General features: G+C 34.9%; 1 protein-coding gene and 1 long non-coding RNA gene across 6 annotated transcripts in view; both read right to left on the reverse strand.

The window, feature by feature from the left end:
• Nucleotides 1-2585: 2585 nt before the first annotated feature.
• Nucleotides 2586-14887, reverse strand: part of LOC127846985 (acyl-CoA Delta-4 desaturase-like) — a 46994-nt gene continuing 34692 nt past the window's right edge. The window contains exons 11-14 of one of the 2 annotated variants that reach the window (XR_008033768.1): nucleotides 12677-12853; nucleotides 10307-10432; nucleotides 3181-9403; nucleotides 2586-3077 (exon numbers count right to left, since the gene is read on the reverse strand). Coding sequence is in view for 1 of the 2 variants with exons in the window: in XM_052378461.1 (XP_052234421.1) it covers nucleotides 9343-9403; nucleotides 10307-10432; nucleotides 12677-12853 (364 nt within the window). In the remaining variant the exon portion in view is untranslated. Of the gene's footprint in view, nucleotides 9404-10306; nucleotides 10433-12676; nucleotides 12854-14887 lie in introns of both variants that reach the window. The other variant, XM_052378461.1, reaches the window with a different exon arrangement.
• On the reverse strand, nucleotides 13357-14755 carry LOC127846987 (uncharacterized). 4 transcript variants are annotated; one of them, XR_008033770.1, is made up of 7 exons: nucleotides 14701-14755; nucleotides 14545-14596; nucleotides 14315-14492; nucleotides 14003-14106; nucleotides 13847-13950; nucleotides 13498-13601; nucleotides 13357-13445 (listed from the first exon to the last, which is right to left on the reverse strand). It is a non-coding gene; the product is annotated as an uncharacterized LOC127846987 (long non-coding RNA). The 4 variants fall into 4 exon arrangements; XR_008033769.1 differs by lacking the exons at nucleotides 14545-14596; nucleotides 14701-14755 and having other exon boundaries at nucleotides 14315-14524; XR_008033771.1 differs by lacking the exons at nucleotides 13357-13445; nucleotides 13498-13601; nucleotides 14545-14596; nucleotides 14701-14755 and adding an exon at nucleotides 13618-13742 and having other exon boundaries at nucleotides 14315-14524.

Below are 14887 nucleotides of genomic sequence, written 5' to 3' on the forward strand. Positions count from 1 at the left end.
CATTCTCAACTGTTGGTTCGTTCATTAAAAATAAACAGCTTGTTTTTATTTTGAATATTTAGTTGTTGCATCTTTCTGATTTTTCAACGGTATTGACACACCATCAATTGCGAAGGTTGGAATACAATTGGTTTATTAATCACAGAATATGTTCCGTATAAGGCGTACACAATTTTCAGTTTACCCGACCTAGCACAACATAAAGGTCCTACATATTATTGAGTTTGTATTTTTTCCTCCGTTATCGATATCAAAAATATGTTTTGGTTTCCATGGTTTCGATGGTCAGGATTCGCAAAAACTTTTTTATTGCTCTAACAACGCTCGTTTACACTGTTGAATGGTTTGACGGGATAATTTTGATACAAATATATAATTATTTCAATAAATATTTCAAATTAAAACGGTGCAAATTATCGATATAATTTTATCTTGTTTTCAACTATGGATAACTTATTTCAAATTACCTACATTTCCATAAAAAAAACACAACAAAGAATAAAATAATACTTAAACAAGGTATGTGTTTGTGAAACACTATGTCCCCATATATTTGACCTTTGACCTTGAATGATAACCCTGACCTTGACCTTTCACCACTCAAAATGTGCAGCTCCATGAGATATACATGCATGCCAAATATCAAGTTGCTTTCTTAAATATTGCACAAGTGTGCAATAAATGAGCGATTTTGACCCATATATTTGACCTTTGACCTTGGAGGATGATCTTGACCTTTCACCACTCAAAATGTGCGGCTCCATGAGATACACATGCATGCCAAATATGAAGTTGCTATCTTCAATATTGCAAAAGTTATGGCAAATGTTAAAAATTGCATTTGTAAACAAAGAAAGCAACAGACCAACAGACAGGGCAAAACAATATGTCCCCCACTATATCGGTGGGGGCAAAGACCTATAGATCTATAGGTCTTTGGTGGGGGACATAAAATAGTTGTTTCTGACTTAAGAGGTGCTTTGTTTTCATAGAGTTTACATCTATTTATTTACATTTTAAGGACATAACCGAGATGTTTCGATGATTTTTTTTCACTTTTAGTAACTTCAATTTGAGCCTTCTCAAGAAAATAAGAACGGCAAATCTATAACTTCCTAACCTTGTAACGTATACTGTTTAAAGCCGACGTAAGAAGGTGGACTAAATAGGCACACGTTATAATCGCATTTGTAAGTTTTAAGTATTATTTCAAGGGAGGCAACTGATCGTACGTGATACACGTTTTGTGCAGTTGTTGCTCTTGTCATATTTTGCTATTTGGCTACGATGGTGCCCAGAAATTGTAATACTTTTATTACGAGTCCAGATTGTGGAATCGGACCATTATATAACTATGCTGATCGTTTTAATGGAGTTACTTAGAATCAATTACAAAAGCTTCAGATTTGTCTGTTAAATACACATTTCCTTATACATCCAAATGCTGTGTAGTAATTTAAAAAGGCGAGAGCTAAGATTTGTTGCCGCGAATTCAACCGCATAATCGAACCAACTTGAACGTCATGTTACGAAGACATGTTCAGAAAACAATGATCAAATTGACAATCTTTAAAAGATTTTAATAATTACCTAATGTATACTCAAATGCATGACGAAAAACAGTGCATATACCGCTGTTGTATTTGTTTGTCAAATGGAATATCCCATAAATCCTTTTCGTAAATGCGGGTACAGATATAGACCGAGAAAAACAACAACAAGAAGATCTGCGTTTGTGAAACACAATGCCCCCTACTGTGCTTTGAAGTCCCACAGCAGCTATTTTAGAGAAAACAAGGTCCATAACTAAGCCAACAAAAGGTGTGTTTGTCAGAACACCATGACCCCTATTGCGCCGCTTTGAAGCCATATATTTGACCTTTCACCACTCAAAATGTGCAGCTCCATGAGATACACATGCATGCCAAATATCAAATTGCTATCTTCAATATTGCAAAAGTTATTGCAAAAGTTTAACAAAGGTTAAAGTTTGGAGACAAAATGACAGACAGACAGGCCAAAAACAATATACCCCCGATCATTCGATCCGGGGGCATAAAACTCAACTAACCGGACTCACACTTCATCTGTCGGTCATAAAGGCAGACTCACATACCAACAACCAGCTCAATATCTGAAAGTGTTGCATAAAAAAATCTCCGGACAACGGTTATTATATAGAAACTTTCTATCTTAACTTCTGTCTAAAATCTCCATGCCTTTTTCTTCCTACTTTAAGAAGCTCCACCCTTGGATTATATCCAATTACAAAATATTACTACCCTTATAAAAAATAGACAGTGAACCTGCATAATGAAAAACCTCCCTTTAAAGCTTATTGCTTCCCTTGGCATTTTTTTAGATCAGTCCAAGGCCCGTATCTACGTGAAATATCAACAGAATGGAACGAATTTTACACTACATCTGTAGGTCATGTAGGTAGACTCACAAACCAAACATCGGCTAAATATCTTAAAGCGTTGCGTAAAAAAACCCATGGAAAACGGAATGCCGGACGGACGGTGCGACTTCTATATGTCTCCCTTCCGGGGGCATACAAACTAGACCAGCAGACAAAAAAACAGTACAATCTCATGAAATTTATTGCTACACTGCAGAAAAACGAACGTTTACAAACTAGTGACTCAGTGCACACAAAACGATACGTGACTTCAAAAAGGCTTCTAGTACAATAACAAATTGATGCCGTTGCCTTATCATCGTTAAATACTAATAGGCATGACAGCTTGGTGATTTAGAATAGAAGCACGAATATCTGTGAAACACCTGGATGTTCCCGGATGATGCCCTTTGTCGATGTATGTGTTATTTGGAAACGTATTTATAAAAAGGAAATTACTCCTTTAAAACTCACTGGAGCGAAACGACAAGATAAATTGTACATGTCCACCCCCTAGGATTACTGCATAATACAGTTTCATCATGCTAGGATCTTCAGTGCCTGGGATCTCACAAAGAAATGGACCGCGCTCAGTGAAAAGGTGGTTTAATGCACATGCATAAAGTGTTGTCCCAGATTAGCCTGTGCAGTCAGCACAGACTGTTCTGGGACAACACTTTCCGCTTTTATGATTTTTTTCTTTAAAAAAAACAGTTTAGACAAAAAAAGTCATCTTTCATAAGCCTGTGCGGAGTGCACAGGCTAATCTGGGACTACACTTTATGCACACGCATTAAACCCCCTTTTCACAGAGCATGACCCAAATGTAAAATTCATTAGAAAACGTCAGTATTAACCAAAGAGCAATAACTCCTGAAAAATTGTTGGTGTGGTACAACCTAAAAAGGTAAACATGTCAAGCCAGGAGGGATGATGCATATAAACTGTCATAATACAAGAAATAGTGTAGAAGATTAAACGTGAAACAAAATTACAGGTAATAACTCCCTAAAACATCAACTGAGTGGAGCCAAAAGCACATTTTTACCCTTTACCACTTCTATACATATCTTGAGGCATTTGTAGTTCCTTAGCAAGTTTAATTTAATTAAGGACCTTTCTTACTAGATTCAAGTTTTTAAGATTTAATTTTCAACCCTTAGATACTGATGAACAGCAAACAGCATAAAACCTTCACAGACTGTGATTTACTTGCAGGCTGTTCTGGTTTATTGCTGTTTGCACATAGACATTTTCACTTTGCTTCTGAGTGGGAAAGGGTTAACCCTAAATGGTAATATAAATTAACAAATGAACGTGCTGTCATTTTTATGATAAGTAACACAGCTAATAAATACTGGTTAGAGCGCAACTAGAACTATAACAGCTGTGAATAAACCAAGCAGAAAATGACATGCCAAAAATAAAACTCTATTTTCTGTTAGAATGCCCAAATTTCACACCAACAAAGTAAGAATGATTAAGGAAAAGTAAGTTCATCAAGTCAATTAAAATTTTATGAAAATGCTGGGGTGTTTCAAATAATAGACCTATTAACAAAATCTCAACAACAAATTGACAGAAGCAAATAGCGTCTTCAAAACTCACCAAAATCTACAAATACATATTTAATTAATATGATAGATTAATTAATATAATAGTTTAAAAAACACAGAATATAATAATGATTAAACATAGTAAGTATGTGTTTTGTTCAAAGATTATGTGTAAATTAAGCCAATGCAAAGAGAGTATATTCATAACAAATACAGAGACAGAAAGATTATATAGCCTGGTACTCAATATATTAAGTTATTAACCAACTATCATGAGCTTAAGCTGTTATATGGTTTACTTCTTGAGATATGAGCGTAATTTGATAATCATTGTCATTTATTATGAAGACTGTATACCCTGTTAGTTTAATAAGTAACACAAGTCAATAATCACCGCATGATATACATGTACAAGTGCAGATATAAAAGCATAATATTGGACACCAATAGAACACCACATGTCATGGATATAAGTAAAATATCTTATTAGTTACCAGTTTTTGCAACATACATGGCTTGTGTGAAAAGAAGATTTTGAGTCGGTTGCTCTCAGTTTTTGCCACAGTATTTCCACAACTGCAGCCATGGAAACTCTAGAATGTTCAGAATAACAGTCATAGGCGTATCATCATTTAAGGGGCAACATGTTAAATATATTGTCTTTCTTACTTATTTTGTGTAAACACAGTTGTATGTATGACTTACTATGTATGATAAAATCGTACCTTGAACTTCGTTTAATTTTCACTTCATTTCAATTATAAAATACTCAGATCATGTGAATGCAAATTTCCAAAATTAAAATACTGATTTCTTGATACAATCCAACTTAAAACCTTAATGTTTACTTTATTTCAATACTTAAATACTTAAATATTTCAATCTAAACTTAAAAAATGAAAGCCCATTTGCCAACCCATTCTGAGACTTTAGAATACACAATGGTAAATAAATGGGGCAAAAACCCTCATACTTTGCATACATACAGGGTGAAAACGGTGCTTAAGTCAAAAACATATTGCTCTTAACAAAAAAATATATATTTAAAGTCTTCACTGTCATGCTACAATTTACTTTCAATAATACTAGCATTTTAATGTTTTAAGAATATTCGTTTTTTTTTTTTTAGACTTAAGTTGAATATCAGCCTAGGATACTCAGACATCCAGTTTAACCCTTTGAGCGCTGGAACCGGATTTTGAAGGCTTTTGCAAACAGTTTGGATCCAGATGAGACGCCACGTGGCGTCTCATCAGGATCCAAACTGTTTGCTATTCTGATAGTATTCTTTGAAAAAAAATCAAAGAAAATGCTAATTTTAAAAATTCAGCAGAAGACATTTTAGCAGACAACAACTTTCCCAGCATGCAAAGGGTTAAAATTTAATGTAAGCACAGAACAATATTGTACAGACAAACTAACTATTTATACAATAATTTCACTTACTTTGAGAAAGTACATAATACAATTTAATTGAACTGGCCGCAAAGGTTACAAGCAAAACTTAACAAATTTCTATAAAAATTATTGTATGGAAGGTAGCAGAATATCTGTCCAATCACTTGTAATAAAATATAGTTTAAGTGTTATGAAGATATAATATTACACAAAGTTTACAATACACAAAATAAATATGTTCATACAAAATCTCAAGACATAAAACTATATGTATATAATCATAGCACTTTTTATTTTATAGGAATTCATTATGCTGACAAACATTCATTTAACAAAAATTGTACTTAAATAACACTTACTATCACATTGTATGAAATCACAAAATCAAAGCACACTTAACATGTCAAACAACATTAAATTCTAAACACATATTTTAAAGAAAATTTGTTCAAAAACTAATACATTCACTTATCGCATATGAAGACAGTCAACAAAATCAAAACAATGGATTTCAACTCTGAACTACAACAAAATTCGTAGTAAAATGATTTTCAAAGTACTTATACAACCATTTTCCAAATAATGTATTTTTCTGTCACAAACAAACATGCACAAAATAAGAGTTATAAAAAAACACTCACTAATTTTAAACTGCAATATTTTGATCCCATTAAGAAGCAAAATGGTCATGGATTTCATAAAATATAACATGTTAATTGAACTGTTATGAAAAATTATATCATCAAAATAATTGTTTTAATACAAAATTGATTTAGTTAACCCTTTGCATGCTGGGTAATTTGTCGTCTGCTAAAATGTTGTCTGCTGAATTTCTTAAAATAGCATTTTCTTTAAAAAAAATTCAAAGAATACTATCAGAATAGCAAACAGTTTGGATCCTGATGAGACGCCACGTTATGTGGCATCTCTTCTGGATCAAAACTGTTTGCAAAGGCCTTCAAAATTCGGTTCCAGCACTGAAAGAGTTAACATAACAGACATATATTGGTATGCTAAAAGTTAAGCTAGAGTTACATGTAGACTACTAATGGCAAGTTTCAAGACATCAATCACATTATAAAAAAATTGAAAGAAAATAAACTAATAATTGCTCATAAATTTGAAGGAAAATGATGAAACATGTAAGCATTTTTGTGTCTAAACATGCATATGTATTTAAAAGTAATGAAATTGCAAGATTTGAAATGTTGAAAAGTTTGTTCAAAATGTGACACCAAACAATGTAAAGCTATGCTTTGCAACAAAAAGCAAATGCTCATATGTGGCTATACTTCATATTTGAAGGTTTATTATATATAAACTTTAGACATGATAGTTGATCCATTGCAGACCTAGGATGTTGTCTCCACATTTAAAGAAGAATTAAGTCACAAGACTAAGCCAAAATGGACAACAATTTCAATATTTTTCTCAAAATGTGTTAATTATTATATCAAAATAAACATATTCTCTTAATAGCAACACATGTAATATGCACTATTCCTTAAACTTAATATCATATCATTGTATTAAAAAAATACAAAAAAAGAAAGAAAACAAGCAATGTGTTTGTGAAACACTATATCCCCATATGTTTGACCTTTGACCTTGAAGGATTACCTTGACCTTGACCTTTCACCACTCACAATGTGCAGCTCCATGAGATACACATGCATACCAAATATCAAGTTGCTATCTTCAATATTGCAAAAGTGTACATTAAATTAGCGATTTTGACACATATATTTGACCTTTGACCTTGAAGGATAACCTTGATCTTTTACCACTCAAAATGTGCAGCTCTATGAGATGCACATGCAAGTCAAATATGAAGTTGCTATCTTCAATATTGCAAAAGTTATTGCAAATGTTTAAGTTTGCAAAAACAAACACACAAACCAACCAACCAACAAACCAGTAAACCAACAGACAGGGCAAAAACAATATGTCCCCAACTATAGTGGTGGGGGACATAAAAACACATTCTAAAGCCAACAGAATTTATAAGAAAAAATAGGTGCAATCTTGTGAAAAAACACACACTTCAAAAACACATTAAAAGAGCAAAACTACAGAATTCAACTACACCTTAAAACGTTTATATCCAAGAGTAAACAACTCTGTAGTAACATCAGTGGAAATCCCTAACATTGGTTGCAACAAAAAAATATACTGATAAATAACTTCTACAATCACTTCATTTGATCAACAAATGGTCTAAGCATACAATCTCTATATTTTTTAACTTTAGGCATTTCGTTTGTTCAATTCAAATGTTACAAACTCTACTAAAAGCATTAAGGTCATTAAAACTTAATGGTATAAAATGTTTAATTAAGATTGCTACATGAAATTATTTTAGCCGTTACCACTTAGATACGTATTTTGATGCATTTGAACTCCCTTAGAAAGTTAAATTTAATTAAAGACCTTACTAGATTTAAGTTTTAAAGGCTTCATTCCCAACCCTTATATACTGATGAGCAGCAAACAGCAAAAAACCTGAACAGACTGCGAGTTACTCGCAGGCTGTTCTGCTTTAATACTGTTTGACGATAGCCATTTTCACTTTGCCTCCGAGTGGGAAAGCAGTCTTCGAAATTAGCACACGCCCTATCGCCCGTGGCGAGTAAAATTACTGCCGGGCACAAACAAAAATTCACGTTTGTGGCCCGCCGGGCATGTAAATTATTGAAGCCAATTGACAGTAAATAAAAAAATCGTAAGCGGTTCTTGATATTTGCAGACCTATTTTTCAATTTTGCGAACAAACACCTTGCCGTAAGTTGTAAAACAATGAAATTCGATTGGTTTAACAACACGCACCTGCTTGCACACGTCATTGTTATTGTTTTTGACCGATGCAGTTCGGTCACATTCGGTTCTTATCGACGGTTTCTCTAGACATTAATCGAGAAGATGCTTTTTGAATCGATCATTTCAATCAAGTAATACGCTTCCGTTTTTGTCAATGTAAACAAATGTCATTGTCGACATAGAGGAAGTATCTTAAATATGTTGATGGGGCTAAGCCCGATAAAGCACTTCCAAAATAGAAAATTGATAATGATTTAGAGAAAAAGGAAGCCAAGAAATGGTACGAGGACACCAGAGAACGCTCTTTTCAAGAGCACTGGTGTAACGATCGACCGTCTTAATTCTAGTGATTGATTAGATGTAATTGTATTCACTACTATTGAAACAAATGTTCTGCTTTACTATGTGTAGCATGTAAGTGTTAAAATGTTGTGATTAGTTATAATTTTGGTTAAAAAAGTTTGGGCATGTAAAAAATATGTTGGGCATGTAAAAATTCTTAAGTAACTGGCCCGACTGGCATGTAACTTTTCAAAGCTAATTTCGAAGACTGGGAAAGGGTTAAATATACAACAGGTTATTGTTTCTAGATTTAACTATATTAGTCTTGGTATTTTTAGTAACATATAATTATGATCTCTCTCGCACCTAGTTTGTTTGAAAACTTTCTAAAGATACAACGCTAACTTGATAGTTTAAAAGATGGACCACATTTCTTTCGTTTCTTTTTCTACTTTAAATAAGTTCTAAATAGTTTAAATAGATTTCTGATTCTTAACACATGAGAACACTCTAAGAATGTTAGTAGTATTCACTCATGTTTTCATTTTCTGAATGTCTTTCATGATAGTTTCCAAAAATTAATCGTTTGAAATATTGGTTTTTAAGTGAATCGAAGACAAAATTTTAATTGCAACACAGCAATGTGTTGTGAAATAAACATCAAACAATACACGAAGGTATATCACATCAACAAACAAAATTCCATTATGCCATGATGTCCTATGAAAGAAAAGTTTTGCTTAATACAAGAGAGACCGAATTTAAGACTGAAATAATGAAGTTTTGACTGCATTTCTTCAGAGAATTTAGGCTTTCAGTTGGCTGACTATAAAATCCATGGTAAGTTACGTGGCAGGTGGAGGCTAAAGTTGTTCTTGTTTTTGTCTCTTAGCCACTGTGGAATGCCTGATAGGTCTCTTCCCATAGTTCTCCAGATGTCTTTAGGGTCCTAAAATAAGGGAGTTACGGAAACCATGTAAGTCGTACCTTTGTGCTGTCACCTAGAACATTTTTTTTAAGACAAAATAATGCAGTTGACTACTTCCATTTACTTTGAATTTTCTAAATGTTTCTTAATTTTAAATCTTTAAAACTTAATGTTGATAGCGATTTTTAAATTACACTAATTTAATCAAATTGTCGAGTTTAATGTATTAGAATAATTTTATTTCACTGCAAACTTTTACTTACTTAAAGATACCTTAAATTTAAATGACTAAAATCTGTATTACTAGGAGATAAGGACTACAGTGTTACTTTCTTGTAGATATTGATTGACATGTAACTTGCTGATTTTGACTATGATGTTACTTGTAGATAAATACTATAATATTAATTTCTTGCAGGTATTGACCACAATGTTACTTAATTGTACATATTTACTACAATGCCATTTACCTCTAGATTTTGACTACAACGTTTCTCACTTGTAGATATTGACTAGAATGTTATCTACTTGTAAATATTTAGGCCTTTTCCAGGCATATTCATGGATCTAGAAACAGACCCATTCCCACAGAAAAATTGTTTAAACCCAATTTAAAAAAATCACTTTCAGAAAAACAGGAGTCCCAAATAAAAATGATGGCCCATTTGTTTTAATTACATCAAAAAATGTTTTAAACTACCATTTATAGAAGTTTTTCCTTATAATTTGAATTATTATTGAGAGTTATATTGGATTGGTTTTTCCCAAATCAGTGGACTTGATTCGCAAAAAATTTCCAATCCCAAAATTGCAGTTTTCCCAAAATGGCATGGAAAAGGAGTGATATTGACTGCAATGTTACTCACTTATAGATATTGACTTTATGGTTACTCACTTGTATATGTTGACTACAAGGCAACTTACTTGTAGATATCTACAAAGGAAGTCCAGAGAGGCTTGACAATATATGGCACGCCGTGTTTCTCACACAACGACTTCACTAGAGGAGCTATCTTGTACAGGTTGTGCCGTGGCATGGTGGGGAAAAGGCTGAAATCAGCAAACTTGTTTTTCAACACTTCCAGCTGTAGTAAAAATTCTGATCTCATCTGTTCAAATTGCAAATATTTCAGGTTTTTTTTTGTTAACGTTGGGGAGTGGATTCAGGATGCAAACAAGAGCACCGCCTTGCGGGTGCAGACCGCTCATCTATATTCTTTTTAAAGGTGAAGGGACTCTCATTTTCAATCACAAAGGAGAGAGGGGTGGAGTGAAGAGGGGTGTATAGTGTGGGGGTGTGGACATTTATTACATTATTTTCCAAAAATGCGAAAAAAAAAATGCAAAAAAAAACAAAAAAAAACATGGGGGAGGGGGGGATTCTTGGGTGCGATGGTTGGACGGTATTTCAAACATAAAATAACAAAAATAAAAATTTGTGTTTTTTAACCGTTTAAAAAAAAAATGAAATTGGGGGGGGGGGGGGGGTATAGTGTGAGGAAGTGGTGGTCATTTGTGAGATGATCTTAAAAAAAAACAAAAAAAAAACAAATTAGTGGGGGGGGATTCGGGTAGGGGGGAGTGGGGTTGGAATTCTTGGGTGCGAAGGATGACGGTATTTCAAACATAAAATAATAAAAATAAATATTTGTGTTTTTTAACCGTTTCAAAAAAAAATAATTTGGGGGGGGTGGGGGGGGGGGGGTATAGTGTGAGGGTGTGGTGGTCATTTGTGAGATGATCTTAAAAAAAAAAAAAAAAATAGGAGGGGGATTCGGGGGGAGGGGGGGGAGGGCACGGGGGATGGTTTGGGTGGAGTCTATTGTGGTATGTCAGGTAAGAGTAGTTTTGTCAAAGTACATGTATCAATCAAATCTAATCATAAATAAAGAAGTTATGGCAATTTTAGCAAATTTTAATAATTTGACCTTGAGAGTCAAGGTCATTCAAAGGTCAAGGTAAAATTCAACTTGCCAGGTACAGTAACTTCATGATAGCATGAAAGTATTTGAAGTTTGAAAGCAATAGCCTTGATAATTAAGAAGTAAAGTGGATCGAAACACAAAATTTAACCATATATTCAAAGTCAAAAAAGGGCCATAAATCCGTAAAAATGACAACCAGAGTTATGCAACTTGTCCTTTTACTGTACCCTTATGATAGTTTGCGAGTGTTCCAAGTATGAAAGCAATATCTATGATACTTTAGGGGTAAAGTTGACCAAAACACAAAACATGACCAAATTTTCAATTTTCTAAGTATAAAGGGCCCATAATTCCGTCCGAATGCCAGTCAGAGTTACATAACTTTTCCTGCACAGTCCCCTTATGATAGTTAATAAGTGTTGCAAGTATGAAAGCAATAGCTTTGATACTGTAGGAATAAAGTGGACCTAAACACAAAACTTAACCAAATTTTCAATTTTCTAAGTATAAAAAGGGCCCATAATTCTGTCAAAATGCCAGTCAGAGTTACATTACTTTGCCTGCACAGTCCCCTTATGATAGTTAGTAAGTGTTGCAAGTATGAAAGCAATAGCTTTGATACTTACGGAATAAAATGGACCTAAACACAAAACTTAAACAAAATTTTCAATTTTCTAAGTATAAAAAGGGCACATAATTCTGTAAAAATGCACGCCAGAGATATCTAACTTTGCCTGCCCAGTCCCCTCATGATAGTAAGTAAGTGTACCAAGTTTGAATGCAATAGCATTGATACTTTCTGAGAAAAGTGGACCTAAACGCAAAACTTAACCAAAATTTTCAATTTTCTAAGTATAAAAAGGGCACATAATTCTGTCAAATTGCACGCCAGAGTTATCTTACTTTGCCTGCCCAGTCCTCTCATGATAGTAAGTAAGTGTACCAAGTATGAATGCAATAGCATTGATACTTTCTGAGAAAAGTGGACCTAAACGCAAAACTTAACCGGACGCCAACGCCGACGCCAACGCCGAAGTGATGACAATAGCTCATATTTTTTTTTCAAAAAATAGATGAGCTAAAAATGCTTAAATAAGTAAGATTCTGCTAAAATTTCCAGTTGTAAAGAGTTTCTGGGCCCTTGATTGGACGCAAATTGTTTATTAATTACGGTATTGTGATGGTCAATTAGCCTTTTACATCTCGGTAGTATCGATAAAAAACCTTGGCCTGAATCCATTCAGTCCACTAATCTTATAAATCCTTAAACAATCAACACAAACAGAAAGGAAGAGCAAACTATGTTTTCTTGAACATGTCCATCATACATTTAGACTGGTTAGACAAAAATAAAAAAATCCAATATTACTGGTGTTCAATCTGGAAGTTCAGGTGTCCGGTGAACCAGTCGTTGAACGCAGACTTCTCGATGTTACAGGTTGCATGTATCTGCAGCTTCAGCCAGGGATTGGCCTCGTCATTACGGATATTCATCGGAATGTGGTTGGACTGTGACACCCACGTGAACCAATGGCTCTCTATGCACCTGTGATGCGAATATAATCTGTGAAAACTGGGCTTAATTCATTAGCGTAAAGTGTTGTCCCTATAAGCCTGTGAAGTCAACACAGGCCAATGTGGGACTACACTTTACCCCTAGACTGGACGTTTCAACAAATTAATCCAAAGTCCACAACAGTGGGAAGAAACTTTACCTGCATACTTATAGCCCTATTTTCCAAGAGCAAGATTCTTAAATTTTATGTTTTATGTATAGGAATGTGGTTGGACTGCAACACTCATGTGGACCAATGGGTCTCTATGCACCTGTGATGATAAATGCAGACTATGTTATTATTTGAGCCACAAGACACCCACGTGGACCAGTGGGTCTCTATGCACCTGTGATGATAAATGCAGACTATGTTATTATTTGAGCCACAAGACACCCACGTGGACCAGTGGGTCTCTATGCACCTGTGATGATAAATGCAGACTATGTTATTATTTGAGCCACACGACACCCACGTGGACCAGCGGGTCTCTATGCACCTGTGATGATAAATGCAGACCATGTTATTAATTGAGCCACACTCTGATAAAACTGGGCTTATTGAACAGGCTAATCAGGGATGAACCTTTACACTCTGGTAAAACTGGGCTTATTGAACAGGCTAATCAGGGTTGAACCTTTACACTCTGGTAAAACTGGGCTTATTGAACAGGCTAATCAGGGATGAACCTTTACACTCTGATAAAACTGGGCTTATTGAACAGGCTAATCAGGGATGAACCTTCTGGGCTTATTGAACAGGCTAATCAGGGATGAACCTTTACACTCTGGTAAAACTGGGCTTATTGAACAGGCTAATCAGGGATGAACCTTTACACTCTGATAAAACTGGGCTTATTGAACAGGCTAATCAGGGATGAACCTTTACACTCTGATAAAACTGGGCTTATTGAACAGGCTAATCAGGGATGAACCTTTACACTCTGGTAAAACTGGGCCTATTGAACAGGCTAATCAGGGATGAACCTTTACACTCTGGTAAAACTGGGCTTATTGAACAGGCTAATCAGGGATGAACCTTTACACTCTGGTAAAACTGGGCTTATTGAACAGGCTAATCAGGGATGAACCTTTACACTCTGATAAAACTGGGCCTATTGAACAGGCTAATCAGGGATGAACCTTTACACTCTGATAAAACTGGGCTTATTGAACAGGCTAATCAGGGATGAACCTTTACACTCTGATAAAACTGGGCTTATTGAACAGGCTAATCAGGGATGAACCTTTACACTCTGATAAAACTGGGCCTATTGAACAGGCTAATCAGGGATGAACCTTTACACTCTGATAAAACTGGGCTTATTGAACAGGCTAATCAGGGATGAATCTTTACACTCTGGTAAAACTGGGCTTATTGAACAGGCTAATCAGGGATGAACCTTTACACTCTGGTAAAACTGGGCTTATTGAACAGGCTAATCAGGCATGAACCTTTACACTCTGGTAAAACTGGGCTTATTGAAGAGGCTAATCAGGGATGAACCTTCTGGGCTTATTGAAGAGGCTAATCAGGGATGAACCTTCTGGGCTTATTGAACAGGCTAATCAGGGATGAACCTTTACACTCTGGTAAAACTGGGCTTATTGAACAGGCTAATCAGGGATGAACCTTAACACTCTGATAAAACTGGGCTTATTGAACAGGCTAATCAGGGATGAACCTTTACACTCTGGTAAAACTGGGCCTATTGAACAGGCTAATCAGGGATGAACCTTTACACTCTGGTAAAACTGGGCCTATTGAACAGGCTAATCAGGGATGAACCTTTACACTCTGGTAAAACTGGGCTTATTGAACAGGCTAATCAGGGATGAACCTTCTGGGCTTATTGAACAGGCTAATCAGGGATCAACCTTCTGGGCTTATTGAACAGGCTAATCAGGGATGAACCTTTCCGCTTTTACTTGATTTTCACTAAAAAGGCACTTACAAAAATGGAAAATACCATTAATCGGAAAGTGTCCCCCTCATTAATCCTATTACTGTTAATTGAGTCAAGCTTT

The sequence above is a fragment of the Dreissena polymorpha genome, chromosome 10 (genome assembly GCF_020536995.1).
Source record: "Dreissena polymorpha isolate Duluth1 chromosome 10, UMN_Dpol_1.0, whole genome shotgun sequence".
NCBI lineage: Eukaryota > Metazoa > Mollusca > Bivalvia > Myida > Dreissenidae > Dreissena > Dreissena polymorpha.